Source organism: Schistocerca piceifrons, chromosome 1 (genome assembly GCF_021461385.2).
Source record: "Schistocerca piceifrons isolate TAMUIC-IGC-003096 chromosome 1, iqSchPice1.1, whole genome shotgun sequence".
In the NCBI taxonomy this organism is placed as follows: Eukaryota; Metazoa; Arthropoda; class Insecta; order Orthoptera; family Acrididae; genus Schistocerca; species Schistocerca piceifrons.
In genome coordinates this window covers 862,520,262-862,542,183 of record NC_060138.1, presented here as the reverse complement: position 1 = coordinate 862,542,183, position 21,922 = coordinate 862,520,262, and the positions used below count along the sequence as shown (strand labels likewise).

General features: G+C 41.5%; 1 protein-coding gene across 1 annotated transcript in view; it reads left to right on the top strand.

Annotated features, from left to right (window-relative positions):
* LOC124716038 overlaps positions 1–9,178 on the top strand; it is a 371,939-nt gene extending 362,761 nt beyond the window's left edge. The window contains exon 3 of the mRNA XM_047243140.1: positions 3,486–9,178. Within this exon, the coding sequence (XP_047099096.1) occupies positions 3,486–3,736 (251 nt within the window). The 3' untranslated portion in view covers positions 3,737–9,178. The remainder of the gene's footprint in view (positions 1–3,485) is intronic.
* The last annotated feature ends 12,744 nt before the right edge of the window (positions 9,179–21,922 follow it).

Here is a 21,922-nt window from a genome sequence, read left to right as displayed (position 1 = left end):
AACGGACATTTGGTATAGGGTATCACACAATAAGCCATTTCTCACAGTGGTACATCGAGCTGGAAGTCTGCAATGGGCCAAGCACACAGAGACTGGACAGTAGCTGACTGGGGGCATGTAGTGTGATTTGATGAGTTGCGATGTAGTCTCTTTTAAAATCATGCAACACATCGAGTGCACCGACGGCTCACTGAAATATTTAGCTTACAGTATGTGGAGGTGTAGTTCAGGCTAAGCCAGAGGTGGTTCTGTGATGTTTTCTGGGTGTTTTTCGCACTGTGACTTGGCCCCAATCATTCAGGTTACTGTGAACATGAAGCAGGGTGTTCATTTCAAGACTGTCCACCCCTGGCAGCTTAGTGATTAGTGTGACGGAATGTCATACCTAACGGCCCGGGTTCGATTCCCGGCTGGATAGGAGATTTTCTACACTCAGGGACTGGGTCTTGTGTTGTCCTTATCATCATCATTTCATCCCCATCGACACGCAAGTCGCCAAAGTGACGTCAACTCGAAAGACTTGCACCAGGCGAACGGTCTACCCGATGGGAGGCCCTAGCCACAGGGCATTTCCATATCCATTTCAACATTCTCCATGACCAGATGTTGCCCTTACTTCTGTAAGTTTAAGAAAAGTATGCTATGGACACTCCAATCTTCCATTACGACAACAGTCACGTTCACAGGGTTGCACTGATTTCACAAACATTCAGGCACCTCGACTAGCGTGGTAAATCACCCGGCCTTAATCCCATAGCAAATATCTGGGACTACAATGAGGTGACAAACGTCATGGGATACTTCCAAATATCGTGTCGGACCTCCTTTTGCCAAGCCTAATGCAGTAACTCGACATGGCATGGACTCAACAAGTCGTTGGGAGTCCCCTGCAGAAATAGTGAGCCATGCTGCCTCTCAGCCGTCCATAACTGCGGAAATGCTGCCTCAGCAGTATTTTATGCACAAACCGAACTCACGATTATGTTCCATAAATGTTCGATGGGATTCATGTTGGGCGATCTGGGAGACCAAATGATTCGCTGCAGAATTTTCTTCAAAGCAATAGTGAGCAACTGTGGCCCGGTGATATGGCGTATTGTCATCCACAAAAATTTCATCGTTGTTTGGGAACATGAATGGCTGCAAATGGTCTCCAGGTAGCCAGACATAAATATTTCCAGTCAGTGATAGGTTCAGTTGGACAACAGAACCCAGTCCATTCCATGTAGACACTGTCTACACGATTATAGAGCTACCACCAGTGCCTTGTTGACAACTTGGATCCATGGCTTTGTGGGGTCTGCACCACACCTGAACCCTACCATCGGCTCTTACCAACTGAAAAGGGGAGTCATCTGACCAGGCCACAGATTTCCAACCGATATGATCACGAGCCCAGGAGGGGCGATGTCGTGATGTTATCAAACGCGCTTGCGTCGATCGTCGGCCATCATATCCTATTAATGCCAAATCTTGCCCCTCTGTCCTAACGGAGCCGGCCAAAGTGGCCGTGCGGTTCTGGGCGCTGCAGTCTGGAACCGCGAGACCGCTGCGGTCGCAGGTTCGAATCCTGCCTCGGGCATGGATGTGTGTGATGTCCTTAGGTTAGTTAGGTTTAACTAGTTCTAAGTTCTAGGGGACTAATGACCTCAGAAGTTGAGTCCCATAATGCTCAGAGCCATTTGAACCATTTGTCCTAACGGATACGTTCGTGGTACGTCCCACATTGATTTCTGCAGTTATTTCACGCAGTGTTGCTTATCTGTTATCACTGACATCTCTATGCAACCGCCGCTGCTCACGATCAAGTGAAGACCGTCGGCTACTGCGTTGTCCATGGTGAGAGGTAATGCCTGAAATTTGGTATTCTCCGCACACTCTTGACAATGGATCTCGGAATATTGAATTCCGCAACGATTTTCGAAACGGGATGTCCCATGCGTGTAGCTCCAACTACCAATCGGAGTTCAAAATCTGTTAATTCTCTTCGTGCGACCATAATTACGTCGCAAGCCTTTTCATACGAATCACCTGAGTCCAAAGACAGCTCCGCCAGTGCGCTGCTCTTTTATAACTTATGTACGTGAAACTACCGCACTTTTATCACATTGGTGAAATGTAGCAATAACATCCTCACAATTTGGTAGCTCTACATCTACATCTACATCCATACTCTGCAAGCCACCTGACGGTGTGTGGCGGAGGGTACCTTGAGTACCTCTATCGGCTCTCCCTTCTATTCCAGTCTCATATTGTCCGTGGAAAGAAGGATTGCTGGTATGCTTCTGTGTGGGCTCTAATCCCTCTGATTTTATCCTCATGGTCTCTTCGCGAGATATACGTAGGAGGGAGCAATATACTGCTTGACTCTTCGGTGAAGGTTCTCGAAACTTTAACAAAAGGCCGTACCGAGCTACTGAATGTCTCTCCTGCAGAGTCTTCCACTGGAGTTTATCTATCATCTCCGTAAGGCTTTCGCGATTACTAAATGATCCTGTAACGAAGCGTGCTGCTCTCCGTTGGATCTTCTCTATCTCTTCTATCAACCCTATCTGGTACGGATCCCACACTGCTGAGCAGTATTCAAGCAGTGGGCGAACAAGCGTACTGTAACCTACTTCCTTTGTTTTCGGATTGCATTTCATTACGATTCTTCCAATGAATCTCAGTCTGGCATCTGCTTTACCGACGATCAAATTTATATGATCATTCCATTTTAAATCACTCCTAATGCGTACTCCCAGATAATTTACGGAATTAACTGCTTCCAGTTGCTGACCTGCTATATTGTAGCTAAATGATAAGGGATCTTTCTTTCTATGTATTCGCAGCTCATTACACTTGTCTACATTGAGATTCAATTGCCATTCCCTGCACCATGCGTCAATTCACTGCAGATCCTCCTGCATTTCAGTACAATTTTTCATTGTTACAACCTCTCGATATACCACAGCATCATCCGCAAAAAGCCTCAGTGAACTTCCGATGTCACCCACAAGGTCATTTATGTATATTGTGAATAGCAACGGTCCTACGACACTCCGCTGCGGCGAACCTGAAATCACTCTTACTTCGGAAGACTTCCCTCCATTGAGAATGACATGCTGCGTTCTGTTATCTAGGAACTCTTCGATCTAATCACACAATTGGTCTGATAGTCCACTTTCATCATCAATGAGTGGCTTTAGCTGGATACAGGATACTGGAAGAATCTCGTGGACGCTAAACGTATTAACATGTCTTCTGGGGTCGATTAATTTTTTGTTGAGTGTGCTTACGTGTAAATAGCCAGCGTTGTTAGTTCTTTCTAGGTATATTATCGTACATGGCGAGCCAGTTGCTAGAATGGAGAACAGTTGGGGTCGTTGGCGCCGGGCGGTAGGACGCCCGACACCAGCAACTCGCAGAGGTGACACGCTACTGCTTTTCTGAATCTGTTGTACCAAAGATTGTAACCTAGTTTTTCCTTTTTCTTAATTTTGCAGTGTACGGGAAGACTCGTGTGGTACGCGGCTGCGGCTACCTGACGGATGACTCGAATTCCGACGGCCGCTCGTGCTTCCAGCGATCGGGCACACACGATGTGCACGTGCAGTACTGCACGTGCAACGAGGACCGCTGCAACTCAGCGCGCTCGCGGTCTGGCCCGGCGGCGGGTGCGCTGCTGGCGATAGCGTTGCTGGCGGCTGGCGCAGGCGCTGGCGCCAGTGTGTCGGCTGCCCCCAGCGCCTTATAACGCCGCCTCGCCGGCCGGCTGTCGCCACACCAACCATCCGACCTCCAGGCAGCACCAGCAGCAAAGCCCGCTAGCAGAGACGCCACGGAACGCCAGTTACCCCGCGTTTGCAAAACCTCTCGCGTCGCAGTCGACACCTACGTCTCGCCACGACCCGTCACCCGCCTTCAGTTACGTTTCCCACACGAGCCTCGTACGCAGTGTCGTATCGAATGTTTAAGTTTAGATTTCACACACCCAAAATCTACTGCTTTTCAGTCTCCCCTGTACTTTCTTTTCTTGCAAAATTTGCTTAGTTTAGAAGCGTTGCAGTCTGTGTTCAGTACCTCGTCGCATTAAGCACGAAGTAATAGCACATTTACCACGGTTTGTGCGTTGGAAGTATATATGAAACTGATTTATTTTTCACGAACAGCACGAATATTTCATCCGAATAGAGAGGTAATACTTTCGGTAACAAATACAGAATGTCGGCATGCAGTAAAAGAAATTAATGGCAAAGCGACATGAGAAATACTTCTTTCACTAAGCTATTTCTCCGATTCACAAGTCACACTGTCTCTAATTTTGATGTGGCTTACCGTACTACGGCACAAAAAGAACAGTACATCGATTGATTAATTAAATTTAACTGTTTTGCCAGTACGACACCCAATCGACAGTCCAAATCAGCCAATATAAAAATCAGTACAAGAAAGGTACTAAGCGACAATTGCTTCATACTCGGCTATTTCGATAGCAGTCATTAGCCTATAGATATTGTAATTAGACTGTTCTGCGTTAAAATTGTAGTGGTGGAACTGTGATGAGAAGAACCATGTAATTCGTACAGAAATTACTAGACCATTTAACTGTGTTACGACACCGGTGGTATTGCAAATGCGCAGTATGTAGCAAGGAAAAAACACAATGTAGCATAAAATGTAGTAGGCGTCACGCTTGAGGAAGACGTTTAATGCTACAAGATTGCAGCAGAGCAGAATTTTGCCAGAAGGATTATTTGATTTTTTTTTTCAGATCACTTGCAAATTTCTTACCAGATGACGTATGAGGTTGCCTGCGTGTAGATGCGTTAAGCCTTTGAAAAAAAGTTCTATTTAAAAGTTATAATAAGTAGGGTTTTAAGTAGTTAAGTGTATTTGTAAACCAAAAGTATTATGATCAGCAGCTCGTCTGTAGTTGGATAGTTGTATACACGATGGAAAATAGTTCACGAATGAGATCCAGAAATACGTATCAACCACAGTGAGGAAGGGAAACCGTAATATTAAAGACACTTTGCTGGGAAGTGTTTCAATACAACGTGAATTTTGCTTACTACATGTGGCTCATGCTTGATCAATGTAAAGAATGAAACTGCAATTTTGATAAAGTAATATGGTGGAAGCTACATAATGTGCGTGAAATGTGGCGACATTGTTTGTTTCTTCATCTTTCATTTTTGTGTCGCTGATAAAATGTTAATTGTCATGGGCAATAACTAGAAAGCAGAGCAAAAGGATTCATGTAATTATTAAATGTTCAGTTATTGTGTTATATTTGCATGAATAAAAAATAATAAGAACTAGAATGTTACAACTAATGATATTCTTCACGTACCTCAGAAAAAGGAAATGTAAGTAATGTTGGTTTGAGTTACAAATATCGTAGCTTGTGACGTGAAATCTTTTGAGCTTTCAGATAAGTAAACATTGCATACTCTGTAAGGAAAAAATAATTCTTTACTATTTTTTTATAATACACTTGGAGACTGCTCACAATAAGAACAACAGGCTATGTTTACAACAATTATGTTAATCTACAATTTTTGAGTTAATTAAAACACTACGATATCAGCATTAGTAACCATATGTTCCAAAACTACTTGCAGTGACATGAGGATGCAACACACTCACCTGTGCAGTGTTAATTACACTAATTGTTCGGCTTAAGTCTGCTGGTGGTATGCACTGGGCAAATGTGATGAATGCGGGTGGCCTATTATAGTTTTATTAAATAACTATCAAAAAGAAACCAAGTAATTTCAGACCGACACTGCCTATATCTCACACCATTAATATTCCTGTGCAGATTGCTCAATTTAGACAACATGAAATGCTGGAATGCCCTTCGGCCTCTGTTAAGTATGATGACAACCTGTCAGCATACAGTAATCTGTGGAATATAAAACTGTCTTCTGTTAATCAGACTGGCCATAAATAACTATTTATACCACTATAATGAATTCAGTATAAGCAAAGTATACAAAAATTTATGTCAAGGAAATTCCTTGTAGAAAATTAAGTGTTACAGTGATTATATTACTATCAAACTGCAATAAATGCTTTGTGGTCTGATAACATATTAGACTATTTCTTAACTTCAGTGATCCATTTGTCAATATTGTTCAATACTCACAAGAATAACTGTTGTTACGTTAATGCTTCCTTTATTAATGTATATTACATAACACACATACCTCAAAACCAGATACATTTATTTTCAGTGTGGAATTTGGATCATTCCTGCTTTGGCTTCATTCAGTATTTTAAATGTATAGCATCTTTCTGTCTAAGATCAGTTGGATTGCGTACTAAATCAGTAAGTGTAATGGCTGGTTTTCTATGTATATATATTTGCACACAGTGTGTTAAAAATGAAGCTTCTGTTAAAATGTGTCAAAACGTCTCAGAGTTGTTTTTTTTTTTTATTTTTTTTTAGATAGTCACATTTTGGTCTAATAAACCCATAGCAGCCCATACAACATGGTCTGATGTGTGTCTCGGAAGAACCTGCTGCTACATTTCACACTTTTGATGTGTCCATCATTATGAAACAGACAACAGCTTCTTCCACTTTAGTTACATACTTGCCCTAAATATATTGTTAAAAATCAAGGTACACTTATAGCCTATAACTTAACTATAAATCAATAAATGGTAACAATGCACTTATAAACCCCAGTACACCCACAATTGAAGAGGGATGAAAAGTAAGAACTGAAGAAAAAGTTAAAGGCCTTAGCAGATCAAAAGAAATGGAATAAATGAACAGTGAGCCACTTTCATTAACAGAGTTTGATGATCACTTCACAGTAATTCATACACGGATTTCTTCAGATACCATAACTGACTGGAAACAAAAGCACATGCACCTTTACCACAGCCACATATGGCAGCACACTATGCATTTGTGTAAGTGTTGTTGCACAATCAGAAATATTAAGAAAACACGTATATGTTCATTCATTAACAAAAGAACAAAACTAACATACTTCTGTGCACACTGCTTCTAAGTCAGGTAATGGTGTGGAAAAGTCTTAGTGATTACAAATGTAACAAGAAGTGTTAGAAGGTTCCATAAGATATGCTTTAAGAAGGGAATAAAAGCCTATTAGTCAAGTAATATGTTTTAAAATATGTAAATATTATAACTTAAAAACTAGAGCAGAAGCTGTATTGACACACTAGTGTTCATGGGCTAAAAACTCTAGTGTATTGTTATATGTAAGTAGTGGTTTTACAATAGCATTTTAATTATTGTACAATAAATAATTTTAAACAAATGAATTATAATTTAAATTAATACTATTTAATAAGATGCTGACACAGACTAACATTAACCATTCAAACGCCTGAAATAGTGAACCAGATAAAGTATTTTATTATTATTCAGAATAGTGTGAACAATTTTTAATCATAATCTTGGAGATGTGGGGAGGCTTTTGACTTCCATTTCTTGTATGACAGCTGTTCTGGTGGTATTCAGTATTTTTATTGTGATATAAATTTTTGTGTTCCATCAATTTTCCCCATCAAAATAACATACTGTATTAACTTCCAGAGCTATAACATCCCAGTAACAGTAAAAAAAATGCCATATAATTATCATCTGAGAGTTTCAATGTATTATTATTACAGCATGTATACCACATTTAAGAATGAGCTTCTTGTCTGTCTTACATTAAAGAAAATCCTCGCATTACCCAGGATCATTGTTTCATTGTATTTTATCAACAGAGTAGCTACATGTTATGTAAACTTGGAACTGTTTACCAAATATGATGTAATCATAAACTGATCTGTTGTGTAGAGGTGGCTGCCCTGTTAGATCTCACAAGTGATGCCTACTGTAATGATGTGTTTGCAGCAATAACTTTTACCACATATCTAATGAAGTATGTAGCTGTGATTTTACTTCATCAGACTGAAGAATATAAAGTATTTTTTTTCTTTGTATGATGGTCTGTTTGAAAGCTTGTAGATATGAATGCCCCAATGTTTCACTAAGGTCAGTGTAAGGGAATATGCATAGAGAGAAATATTGGTTTTCTTAATGGTAAACAGGCTTGAGTAAACAGTTTTTAAACGTATTCAAGTGCGAGTATCAGTACATCAAAAAAACAGAAAAGTTTTGCAGAAAATGGCAACTCCTCATTGAACACAATTAATTTGTATGCATAGTTGAGTGAACACTAAATATCATACAGCGAGCACATTTATTGAAATGTGTAGAAAAGCTAAATAACTCATGCAATGTTGTTAATGTTCTACTAAAATAACACTTACACAGCTTTAAATCCTCTGGATATGGTTGGTTAGTGTGCAAAATGCTACTTTGCAGTGAGTCAATGTGATCTGTAGTATATAGAGTTAGAGAAAGTACATAGTAATCAACATGCCTTGCTGCCATTGCAGAATATTTATTTTCACATTTTATTTTTGTTGTATGTGTGTCACTTTACTGATGGAGAAATGAATTCAAAAAGCATTTCATGATTTCTAAAAGAATTACAGTGAATGCTTTCATTCAGTCGTGTGTTCTAGATGGACAGCAACATAGAGAGATTATGTTTGTTGTTAAGAGAGAGTGAGAGAATGTTTCCATAAAGAAGTATTCTGTATATAATGTTTGTTACCTTATTTGTTGAACTTATTAACAATGCAGAAATGTTGTTGAAACATGTTAAGTAGATATTCTCCTATGAATGCGTTTGCATTTTAGCAAGTGCATTAAATTATTCTAAGCTGTTTGTATGTTACATTCCGGTTTTGAAGTTGTTAAATGCAGTTTGTTTTGGAAATTTCAGACAAGAAAGTGAGCATGTGAAACTGAAACTATACTGCCATGTATCGGTTACTGACTTTATAAACCTTTAATTATGTCCTTGCAGTGGCCTAATATTTTAAATTTTGTTCTGATTCCAGCAATTCTGTACCAACTGTGTGTTAATCTGATATGGCTGTTGTTATAAATATATAATATATTTTATAGTTTTCACTTATTAATCATGGGGCAAGAAATCAGGTACCTTTTAAAAAGCCCTTCGAAATCACATGGCATAAACGGAATGACAAAAGATCTAATAAATGTTTTCAGAAGTGATTGTGTTAAATGCTCCTATTTTGATCTAAAATTATGTTTATATTGACGTAGTTACACAATAAAAAGTTTTTTATTTTATTGAAACAACTCTTTATTCTTTTGCAATGAGGAAATTTCACTTATGATGGTCTCTTATGTTTCCACTCGTGATTGTTTCAGACACTACAGCTATGTATTTCAGAAGCAAATATGGCACAGGAAAGGTATCTAGATGCAAAGTAGGACAGCAGTCAGTCTTAGAAATCTATAATTTATTCCAGGGCTAGATTTTTGACTGTAGGTTAGTCATCATCAGTGCAGTACCAGAAGAGTCATGAAGGTTACCCGGAGATTCATAAAGGTAGAAATGTGACAGAGCATAAACTTGTGACAGTTAACATTAGCATTTACATGGCAGAGTCAGAATGGTTTTGATTCTACCATGCAAATGCTAGCGTTAACTGTTACAAGGTTATGCTCTGACATGTTTGTATCTTTATGACTCTTCTGGTAATGCACTGGTGATGACTGTGTTATATCTGAAACCTAGATCTGCAATAAAATACGGGTTTCTGTAACTACTGCTGTCCTTTACATCTGAGTGTTCTGACCTTTCCTGTGTACCACCAGTATCTAATGGATCCAATTTAGCTAAAAGGTCAGAATATTTTAAAAGCAAATCAAATTTAAGTAATATAGCCTCATTCTCTCCACCTAGAGACAATCAAGAAAATTCATTAAATGCACGATAAAGAAAAAAATTGGGTTAATGGAATTTACCAATAAATGCAATAGTTATCATGCAAACTATAATTTGCTAGTATAAAAGAAGCTATTGAAACTATTTTTAAAGCTAAACAGTTAACTGTTAAATAATAATACTCATACTTTATGGAACAAATACTTGAAGGACCACTCTTATTGTGATTCTAGTTGTGACAGCTGGGTTGTTCTCCAACTAGCAGAACATCAAATCAAATGATACACCATTGCAAATGGATCTGTAGAGAGGGCTGCAAAGAAGATGTATTATGAAAGGAAATGAGTGAAAATTAGGGAAAGCCTAATTACATATAAACTTTAGCACTGTATGATGGTTAACATGTCATTTTCCACCTGTTGTTGGCGTTTATGGGAGTAAGGATTCCCAGGACTGTGGACCATGCTATGGACACCATAAATCACACAGTAATTTGAAAATATGATAACAGCTTGAGAAATAGTTACTAATCACAGGAAAAATCATTTAGATTATTGATTTTAAACTAGATTCAGGTAAATAAATAATCATCTCAACTTTAGAGAATTGAAACAATGTGCAAAAGAAAAACATTTCCTCCATGTTCATCAACATTAATTTATACCACAGGGTGTTTTTGCCAAAGAATTGTTCAAAGGATAAAATTTTGTGACTCACATCTGTATACATATTGATCATTAGATATTCAAGTTATGTAACATGAAATTACCAAAATCCATGTAAATTTTATTTTTCCCATAAATTTCCCTCGAAATCATCTCAAAATACTGTCCACCAAATTTTATGCACCAGAGTATATTCTCAAATTATTTAGCAAATGTCCTGTAATACATCTACTTCATAAATCTGTTCATAAATGCTTTTTGGTAGAAATATCTGTTTCTCTTTGCACAGATAGCTTTCTTAATTTTTGGGAGAGAAAGAAATCATACAGGACAAGCTTTATCCTTGAAGGCAAATCTTTGTATGTTTCAATTTGGGATTCCACAAGGAAAACTTAAGGAATCCTATTATCTACTGCATCTCCATGATTGGCCCAACATCAAACACTGCTTACTGTTCACTTCTGATTCTCTCCAAATCTTAATTAACAATGCATTGTTCACTATATCAGTCCACTGTTACCATCTTTCATTCTTTAAATGATGTGCTTATATCACAATTTGCAAAGAAAATGTATTCCCATCCTTTTGCTCTGTTTCCTTGTGCTCTACACTTATCTTGGATGAGTGTTATTGGTGAAGATCCAGATCCATGACTGTGTTTGAATGATTTGATACAGCTACAGTCTGTCACCATCTGTGGTTTTTGTTGTTGTTTCGTATCTGCCAGAATTAAACTTGACGGCCACCTATTGACATAGCCAGTCAGTTAACATTCTGGTTCTAGGTTAGACAGCACAGTGTTAATGGAGCACAAAATTTATTTGTATAAAGATACTCATAAATGATTTTCAAGATAGCCTTTTATTCCTTGCAGTTGAACTGTGAGTGTTAGGAGGTGACTCTTCTTCAAGCATATTGGAAATGAAACTCAGTTTCTTCCACAGTAGCTGTTTATTTGATGCTCAGACCTACTTGAATCTTAGATAAAGAGAATTTATATCAGGCATCGATTCATTGAAAGGTCAAGATATTGTTACCACTGAAAGACAATATGCAAATTTCAAATGACATAAAGCACAGATTTGCTTTCAAATTGTCTCTGAAAACGTAGTTATCCACAGAAAGCTCCCATTTCAGCTTTATGGCCGACAATGAATGAATATCTTAGTGCTAAATGCTTAACTTCATTTTAAAATGTTCCTTTACAAAGGAAACCCCAGTCATATTTCCCCAGTTTAATTCTCCTACCACTGAAAAGATTAGTGAAATAGATATTCATGTCAGTGGTGTTGAGAAACAGTGGCAATTCTTAAAACTGAATAAAGCTTCAAGGCCCACTGGAGTCCCTATCAGATTCTGTACTATATTTGCAGCTCAGTTAGTCCCTCTTTTACCTGGAATCTAGATCCCTCGGACAAAAAACCATGCCCAGCAGTTGGAAGAAATAACAGGTCACAACCTTCTACAAGAAGGGTAGCAGAAGGGATCCACAAAATTGCTGGCCAATATCCTTGACATCCACTTGTTGTAGAATCTTAGAACATATTCTGAGCTTAAACTTAATGAGGTATCTTGAACAGAATGGTCTTCTCCTTGCCAACTATCATTGATGCCAAAACATACATCATATGGAATCCAATCTGCAATTTTCTCACTTGATGTACTGAAAGCCATGGAATAAGACAGTTATGCAGACACAGTATTCCTCCAATTACAAAAAGCATTTGACTCAGAACCACATCAACACTTATTATCCAAAGTATGATCATATGGGGTATCATGCAGAATTTGTGACTATATTATGAGAAGGAAAGTTGCCACTCACCATACAGCAGAGATGCTGAGTCGCAAATAGGCACTACAAAAAGACTCTCACAATTATAGCTTTCGGCGTTAAGGCCTTTGTCAACAATAGACACACACACACACACACACACACACACACACACACATGCACACACACACACACACACACCAATGCAACTCACATGCCTGCAGTCTCAGGCAACTGAAACCACACTTGGCAGTGTGGTTAATGGCCAAAAGCTGTAATTGTGAGGGTCTTTTTGTTGTGCCTATCTCCGACTCAGCATCTTCGCTATATGGTGCGTAGCAACTTTCCTTCTCATAATACTGTTACATTCTATCCTGTATTTTCCATTGTTGGAATTTGTGACTAGATGAGGACTTTTTTTGGTATGGATGATACAGCAAATTATCTAAGATGTAGAGTCATTGACAGTTTGTAGAAGTAATGTTAGGTGTGCCCCAGGGATGCACATTGGTACCATTGCTTTTCATGTTGTATATTAATGGCCTTGTAAACAATAATAATAGTATCCTCAGACTTTTTGCAGATGATGCAGTTATCTACAGTGAATATCTGTCTGAAAGAAGCTGTGCAACTGTTCAGTCAGATCTTGATAAGATTTCAAAATGTTCATAAATGTAAAATTGTGCATCACACAAAATAAAAAAATGTACTATCCTGTGACTATAATACCATTGAGTCACAGCTGGAATCTACCAACCCATACAAATACCTGTGTGTAACAATATGTAGGGATGTGGAATGGAATGATCACATACTCGGAGTCGCAGGTAAAGCAAATGACAGACTGCAGTTCATTGGTAGAATACTAGGGAAATGCAATCAGTCTATAACGGCGACTGCATACAAAATATTCTTGTGACCCATCCTAGAATACTGCTCAAGTGCATTTGATCCATACAAGCTGATAGAAAGAAGGGCAATTCAAAAGGTTACAGCTCTGTTTGCTGCATGGTAATGGTCACAAGGATGCAGAAAGAGCAGAACTGTCACACACTTGAAGATAGATGCAAACTATCCCATGAAAACCCACTTATAAAGTTTCTAGAACCAACTTTAAGTGGTCAGTCTAGGAATATACTACAACCTCCTGTGTACTTCTCTCATGTTGATGTTGTGGTCTTCAGTCCTGAGACTGGTTTGATGCAGCCCTCCATGCTACTCTATCCTGTGCAAGCTTCTTCATCTCCCAGTACCTACTGCAACCTACATCCTTCTGAATCTGCTGAGTGTATTCATCTCTTGGTCTCCCTCTACGATTTTTACCCTCCACGGTGCCCTCCAATGCTAAATTTGTGATCCCTTGATGCCTCAAAACATGTCCTACCAACCGATCCCTTCTTCTAGTCAAGTTGTGCCACAAACTTCTCTTCTCCCCAATCCTATTCAATACCTCCTCATTAGTTACGTGATCTACCCACCTTATCTTCAGCATTCTTCTCTAGCACCACATTTCGAAAGCTTCTATTCTCTTCTTGTCCAAACTAGTTATCGTCCATGTTTCACGTCCATACATGGCTACACTCCGTACAAATTTCGGGAGGACGATGGTTCAATCCCGGGTCCGGCCATCCTGATTTAGGTTTTCCGTGATTTCCCTAAATCACTCCAGGCAAATGCCGGGATGGTTCCTCTGAAAGGGCACGGCCGACTTCCTTCCCCATTCTTCCCTAATCCGATGAGACCGATGACCACGCTGTCTGGTCTCCTTCCCCAAACAACCAACCAACCATCCATACAAATAATTTCAGAAACGACTTCCTGACACTTAAATCTATACTCGATGTTGACAAATTTCTCTTGAGAAACACTTTCCTTGCCATTGCCAGTCTACATTTTATATCCTCTCTACTTCGACCATCATCAGTTATTTTACTCCCTAAATAGCAAAACTCTTTTAATACTTTAAGTGTCTCATTTCCTAATCTAATTCCCTCAGCATCACCCGACTTAATTCGACTACATTCCATTATTCTCGTTTTGCTTTTGTTGATGTTCATCCTATATACTCCTTTTAAGACACTGTCCATTCCGTTCAACTGCTCTTCCAAGTCCTTTGCTATCTCTGACAAAATTACAATGTCATCAGTGAGCCTTAAAGATTTTATTTCTTCTCCATGGATTTTAATACCTACTCCGAATTTTTCTTTTGTTTCCTTTACTGATTGCTCAATATACAGATTGAACAACATCGGGGAGAAGCTACAACCCTGTCTCATTCCCTTCCCAACCACTGCTTCCCTTTCATGCCCCTCGACTCTTATAACTGCCATCTGGTTTCTGTACAAATTCTAAATAGCCTTTCGCTCCATGTATTTTACCCCTGCCACCTTTAGAATTCGAAAGAGAGTATTCCAGTCAACATTGTCAAAGGCTTTCTCTAAGTCTACATATGCTAGAAACGTAGGTTTGCGTTTCCTTAATCTGTCTTCTAAGATAAGTCGTAGAGTCAGTATTGTCTCAAATGTTCCAATATTTCTACGGAATCCAAACTGATCTTCCCCGATGTCCACTTCTACCAGTTTTTCCATTCGTCTGTAAAGAATTCGCGTTAGTATTTTGCAGCTGTGACTTATTAAACTGATAGTTCGGTAATTTTTACATCTGTCAACACCTGCTTTCTTTGGGATTGGAATTATTATATTCTTCTTGAAGTCTGAGGGGATTTCGCCTGTCTCATACATCGTGCTCACCAGATGGTAGAGTTTTGTCATGACTGGCTCTCCCGAGCCCATCAGTAGTTCTAATGGAATGTTGTCTACTCCCGAGGCCTTGTTTTGACTCAGGTCTTTCAGTGCTCTGTCAAACTCTTCACGCAGTATCTTATCTCCCATTTCGTCTTCATCTACGTCCTCTTCCATTTCCATAATATTGTCCTCAAGTACATCGCCCTTGTATAAACCCTCTATATACTCCTTCCACCTTTCTGCCTTCCCTTCTTTGCTTAGAACTTGGTTACCATCTGAGCTCTTGATATTCATAAAAGTGGTTCTCTTCTCTCCAAAGGTCTCTTTAATTTTCCTGTAGGCAGTATATATCTTACCCCTAGTGAGACAAGCCTCTACATCCTTACATTTGTCCTCTAGCCATCCCTGCTTAGCCATTTTGCACTTCCTGTCGATATCATTTTTGAGACGTTTGTATTCCTTTTTGCCTACTTCATTTACTGCATTTTTATATTTTCTCCTTTCATCAATTAAATTCAATATTTCTTCTGTTACCCAAGGTTTTCTATTAGCCCTTGTCTTTTTACCTACTTGATCGTCTGCTGCCTTCACTACTTCATCCCTCAGAGCTACCCATTCTTCTTCTACTGTATTTCTTTCCCCCATTCCTGTCAATTGTTCCCTTATGCTCTCCCTGAAACTCTCTACAACCTCTGGTTCTTTCAGTTTATCCAGGTCCCATCTCCTTAAATTCCCACCTTTTTGCAGTTTCTTCAGTTTCAATCTGCAGTTCATAACCAATAGATTGTGGTCAGAATCCACATCTGCCCCAGGAAATGTCTTACAATTTAAAACCTGGTTCCTAAATCTCTGTCTTACCATTATATAATCTATCTGATACCTTCTAGTATCTCCAGGATTCTTCCAGGTATACAACCTTCTTTTATGATTCTTGAACTAAGTGTTAGCTATGATTAAGTTATGCTCTGTGCAAAATTCTACAAGGCGGCTTCCTCTTTCATTCCTTCCCCCCAATCCATATTCACCTACTATGTTTCCTTCTCTCCGTTTTCCTACTGACGAATTCCAGTCACCCATGACTATTAAATTTTCGTCTCCCTTCACTACCTGAATAATTTCTTTTATCTCGTCATACATTTCATCAATTTCTTCATCATCTGCAGAGCTAGTTGGCATATAAACTTGTACTACTGTAGTAGGCATGGGCTTTGTGTCTATCTTGGCCACAATAATGCATTCACTATGCTGTTTGTAGTAGCTAATCCACACTCCTATTTTTTATTCATTATTAAACCTACTCCTGCATTACCCCTATTTGATTTTGTATTTATAACCCTGTATTCACCTGACCAAAAGTCTTGTTCCTTCTGCCACCGAACTTCACTAATTCTGACTATATCTAACTTTAACCTATCCATTTCCCTTTTTAAATTTTCTAACCTACCTGCCCGATGAAGGGATCTGACATTCCACGCTCCGATCCGTAGAACACCAGTTTTCTTTCTCCTGATAACGACATCCTCCTGAGTAGTCCCCGCTCGGAGATCCGAATGGGGGACTATTTTACCTCCAGAATATTTTACCCAAGAGGACGCCATCATCATTTAATCATACAGTAAAGCTGCATGTCCTCGGGAAAAATTACGGCTGTAGTTTCCCTTTGCTTTCAGCCATTCGCAGTACCAGCACAGCAAGGCCGTTTTGGTTAATGTTACAAGGCCAGATCAGTCAATCATCCAGACTGTTGCCCCTGCAACTACTGAAAAGGCTGCTGCTCCTCTTCAGGAACCACATGTTTTCTGGCCTCTCAACAGATACCCCTCCGTTGTGGTTGCACCTACGGTACGGTCATCTGTATCGCTGAGGCACGCAAGCCTCCCCACCAACGGCAAGGTCCATGGTTCATGGGGGGGGGGACCATGAAGTCAAGATGTAGACTATATACAGCACACACAGAGGCATTTAAGCAATCACTCTTCCTGTTATCCATAAGTGAATGGATTGGGAGAAAGCCTTATAATTGATACAAGGGACGTACACTGTGTCATGCACTTCACAAAGGTTTGCAGAGTATAGGTGTAGATGACTTAATTGTTGCTATTATTGGCCTGTATCCCTTATAAATGACATTTCGAAGCTTTTAAAAGAGCCTTTGGCAATTGTATGGTTGGTTGATGATGCAACCACACTTATCAAGGGTCCAAATATGCCCATATCAAACACAGTCCAGATGACAGATGAACAAGCTTACAATTGGTCATAGCATAGCTTGGTTCAATTTTTCAAACAAAAATTATGTGTTGGATCCACAAATAGGTATGATTGGTCATGCTCAAAGTAAAGCACAATGTGTGTAATTCATTGGTGTCCTACTGCATAACAAACTATAATTGGAATCAACTACTAGAAAATTAATCAAGAAATTCAGCATGTTTTCACTTAGAAATAGCTCACATTGCATTGACTTTTAGACAAGGACATTAGCTTATTTTATGTACTTTATGAGCTATTATGTGAAATTTTCTTATGGGCAATGAATAAAGTATTTATCCATATGAATGTTGCCTGTCCTTTTGGACATGTCTGAAAGGACACACACCATTTCTGTGTTTGATCCCACGGCTGGACATAGAATATGTTCAGAAATGAGAAATTCCTACCTCTCCCACATTCGGGGAATGAAAGAACTCATTGGCTACAAAGAAAATTTGTACCAAGGCCGGTAGTCAAAACCAGGCCTCCTGCTTACTAGGCAGTTGCATTAGATATCTGCACTACATCTACGTCTATACTCTGCAAATCAACATGAGGCGCGTGGCAGATGATAAGTCCCATTGTACCAGTTATTAGGGTTTTCTCCTGTTCCATTCACGTAAGGAGCGCGGGAAGAGTGATTTCCAAGAACTGTGCTTTGGCAGCTGCATTTGTCAGTAGAATTGCATGTAATAATCATACAATTAAAATTCTATGTTGATATAGACATTAATAAATACAGGGTATCTCTGAAAGACACCCGGGAGGCGTCCGCAGGTTGTGTGGTGCATTTGCAGGCTGTTGCCACTCCGTATGCCGATTTTTGCTATGCATAGTTCTTGGATACCAATACTTCCCAAGTACCCACTACACTGTGTGACTGAGTGTACTGGGGTTTTCTTTTGTGTTTTTTTGTCAAGTCTAATTGCTTCAAATATTGTTGCTAGTGTTATAACCTTTAATCACTAATAAATTGCCTGGATATACAAACGTAGAAACAATAGCTGGTTACATGCTACCAATTCCGTATCAGTCATTCAACTGCCCTGCCGTGACATGCGGCCGGCGCCGTTCGTAGCTAGGTGGCGCTCCCGCACTCAGCCGAGTTGCGGAGCGCCTCTATCGCCGTTTGCGCGTACTGACGTGGCGGCACTCTTAAATGTCGTGGCACTGTCAAAACAGCTAGACATTGTCATTGCAGCTACGCTGAGTCGGGGGTACGTTGTTGGGCTCTGTCACGACACTTTTTCCCCCTTGAAAAAAAAAAAAAAGAAAAAAAAAAAAACCTCACTTCCTGGGAGACACGGACTGCGCGGAGACATCCATGGCCTCTTGGGAGGCCCCGAGAAGATCCCGCGGAGAAACATGAGAGTACGGTCGAAAATGTCCAGGATGGAAGCCTGTGCGTGGAACGTGCCTCCTGGACGAGATGACGGGTGAAAACTCCGGAGCAGCATCCATAGGTGTCGTGGACCTGGGGGTGTGCTCCAGCAAGATGGGTCCCGGAGAAGGCGGCGTTGCGACTGGGGCCAGTTCCGGCGTACTCGGAAGCGGTAGCGACGTCGGCTGCAGCAACACGCACAGGAGATCGGCAGCAGTGACAGGACTGGCTTCTCGGGCTGGTGGAGGCAAAGGAAGGGGCGGTGGCACCGGCGTGGCCACCACTCGTGGGCGCATTTGGTCGTAATGGCGAACAACCATGCCGTCGTCCGTACGTATTTCACAAAGCCGGCAGCCGTGAAGAGCCTTGACCACCCCTGGAATCCATTTAGGGCGAGATCCATACCCTCGTGCCCACACGTCGGTGCCCACCGAGTATTTTCCCGCACAAAGCCTGACAGGGTGAAGCAGGTGCAGTAGAGTGCGCGGTTGGCGGCCATGCAAGAGTTCAACAGGGCTGCGATCACCCAGAGGCGTGAAGCGATAAGAACTCAGAAAATGCAACAGAGCGTCATCTGTGGAAAAATCACTAAGGAATTTTTTCATCTGGCTTTTGAAAGTGCGGACAAGGCGCTTGACCTCCCCATTCGATTGCGGATGGAAGGGCGGTTCTGTAACATGATGAATCCCGTGTCCAATACAAAAATCACGGAAGGCCTGCGAAGAGAACTGAGGGCCATTGTCCATGATCATGGATGGAAGACCTTCTAGTGCAAAGATTTTGGACAAAGCCAGTGTCGTCGCTGCAGTGGTGGGCGATGGACATCGAACAACAAATGGAAACTTCGAGAAGGCGTCAACCAACAGCAGCCAATAAGTGCCGAGGAAGGGGCCGGCAAAGTCAGCGTGCACCCGTTCCCATGGCTGCGCCGGGTCAGGCCACGGAGAGGGCATTGTACGGGGTGCAGCCAGTTGTTGAGCACACTGACCACACGCAGCGACCATGTGGGTGATGTCCGAATCAATACCGGGCCAATAAACGTGCCTGCGGGGCCAGGGACTTAGTCCGAGAAATCCCCCAATGGCCTTCATGCAACAGTTTGAGAACATCTTTGCGAAGAGAGGCTGGCACCACGACCCGTGGAGACGTGCCATCTGTGGCCAGAAGAAGAACACCATCACGAACAGACAGACGAAGGCGGAAGGCATGGTAGTTGCGAAGGGGATCCGATGCCCGGCCCTTGGTCCTGTCCGGCCAATCCTGTTGAATAAAACCGATCACCTGACGCAGGACCGAGTCCCGCGCAGTAGCCGACGCGACCTGCGACCCTGTAAGCGGAAAACCCTCGACCGCACGACGTGCTGCCTCATCAATGTGGAAACAGAGTAGTTCATCTCAATCGAAAACCGGGTTGGGGCCCATCGGCAAATGCGACAACGCGTCAGCGTTGGCATGCTGCGCTGTGGGGTGATAGTGAATCTCATAGTGAAAACGAGACAAGTATAAGGCCCAACGTTGCAGGCGGTGAGCTGCCTTATCCAGAAGCGACGCCAATGGACTGAACAGAGAGACCAGCGGCTTGTGGTCGGTGATGCGGTGAAACTTAGAACCATACAAAAAAACGCTGAACTTTTTTAGAGCATAAATGATAGCAAGCGCCTCCTTTTCGATTTGAGAATAACGCCATTGCACATCGTTGAGGGTCTTGGAAGCATAGGCGATGGGTCGTTGCGACCCATCCTCATACCGATGGGCAAGAACAGCCCCTAGGCCATACTGGGACACGTCAGTCACCAGAACCAAGTGCTGACCCGGACCGAATGTGGCAAGACAAGGCGCCGACTGCTAATGAGCCTTCAGGCGGACAAAAGCCGGCTCACACTCATTGGACCAACAGAAAGGAACGTTTTTGCGTAACAGCTGATGCAGAGGATGAGCTACCGCCGCCGCAGATGGAATGAATTTGTGTAATAAGTAATCTTGCCTAGAAACGCCTGAAGTTCTTTTACCGTAGATGGCTGGGGTAGAGCGGTAATGGCCGCAACATGCTGACGTAGAGGACGTATACCCTCACGGGACAAGTGGAAACCAAGGTACACGATGGAGGGTTGGAAGAACTGTGACTTGTCCAGATTGCACTTCAACCCAGCCGAATGCAGAACCCGAAACAGTGAACGCAAATTGCGAAGGTGCTCCTCAGTGGAGGCCCCCGTGACAACAATGTCATCCAGGTAGTTGATGCAGCCGGGAACGGAAGCCGTGAGCTGTTCCAAAAACCGCTGAAAAATGGCCGGCGCGCTAGCGAAGCCAAATGGTAACCACTGGTACTGATACAACCCACAAGGAGTGTTGATGACGAGAAATTCCTTGGAAGACGCATCCAACGGCAACTGATGGTACGCCTCTGATAAGTCAAGTTTGGAAAAGAACTGGTCCCCAGCAAGCTTGGTAAATAACTCCTCTGGACGGGGAAGAGGATAAGTGTCAATGAGGCTCTGAGCATTGACAGTGGCTTTAAAATCACCACACAATTGCAGACTCCCGTTTGGTTTACAAATCACCACAATCGGCGATGCCCATTCGCTGGAGGTAACAGGAAGGAGAATCCCTGAAGCTGTTAACCTGTCTATCTCAGCCTTGACGGGTGCACGCAACGCCACCGGAATAGGGCGTGCCCGGAAAAACTTAGGGAGAGCTGTAGGTTTAAGAGTAATGTGGGCTTCAAAATCCTTGGCACGACCCAGACCAGCAGAGAACACGGACGAGAAATCAGAACACAATCCATCCAGCTGTTGATACGGATTATCCTCAGATATGAGGTGCACATCATCATCAATGGAGAACCCGAACAACTGGAAAGCATCATAACCGAACAGGTTTTCAGTGCCCGCACGATCCACCACATAAAACGTGAGGGGCCTAACAACGGACTTGTAGGCAGTGGAAGCATCAAACTGGTCAACAATAGGAATTTTCTGTTTATTATAAGTTCTCAGATTTCGCGTAACTGGAGACAAGGGAGGGGAGCCCAACTCCAAATACGTGCAAGAATTAATGAGAGTTACTGCAGAGCCAGTGTCCACTTGCATGCGAATGTCTTTATCCAGAACACGAACAGTAACAAACAACTTATTTGTTTGAGAAAGCACACAGTTAACATCCATGTCCGATGCCTAGTCCTCATCGACAGGAACTTCAGGGGACTGCCACACAGAAGCAATGTGGCCTTTTTTCCTACATGAATTACACGGGGCCCAACGTTTTGGACACGCGGCCCTGTCATGCTGTACGAAACAACGTGGAAAAGAAGGAAGTGCGGAACAAAC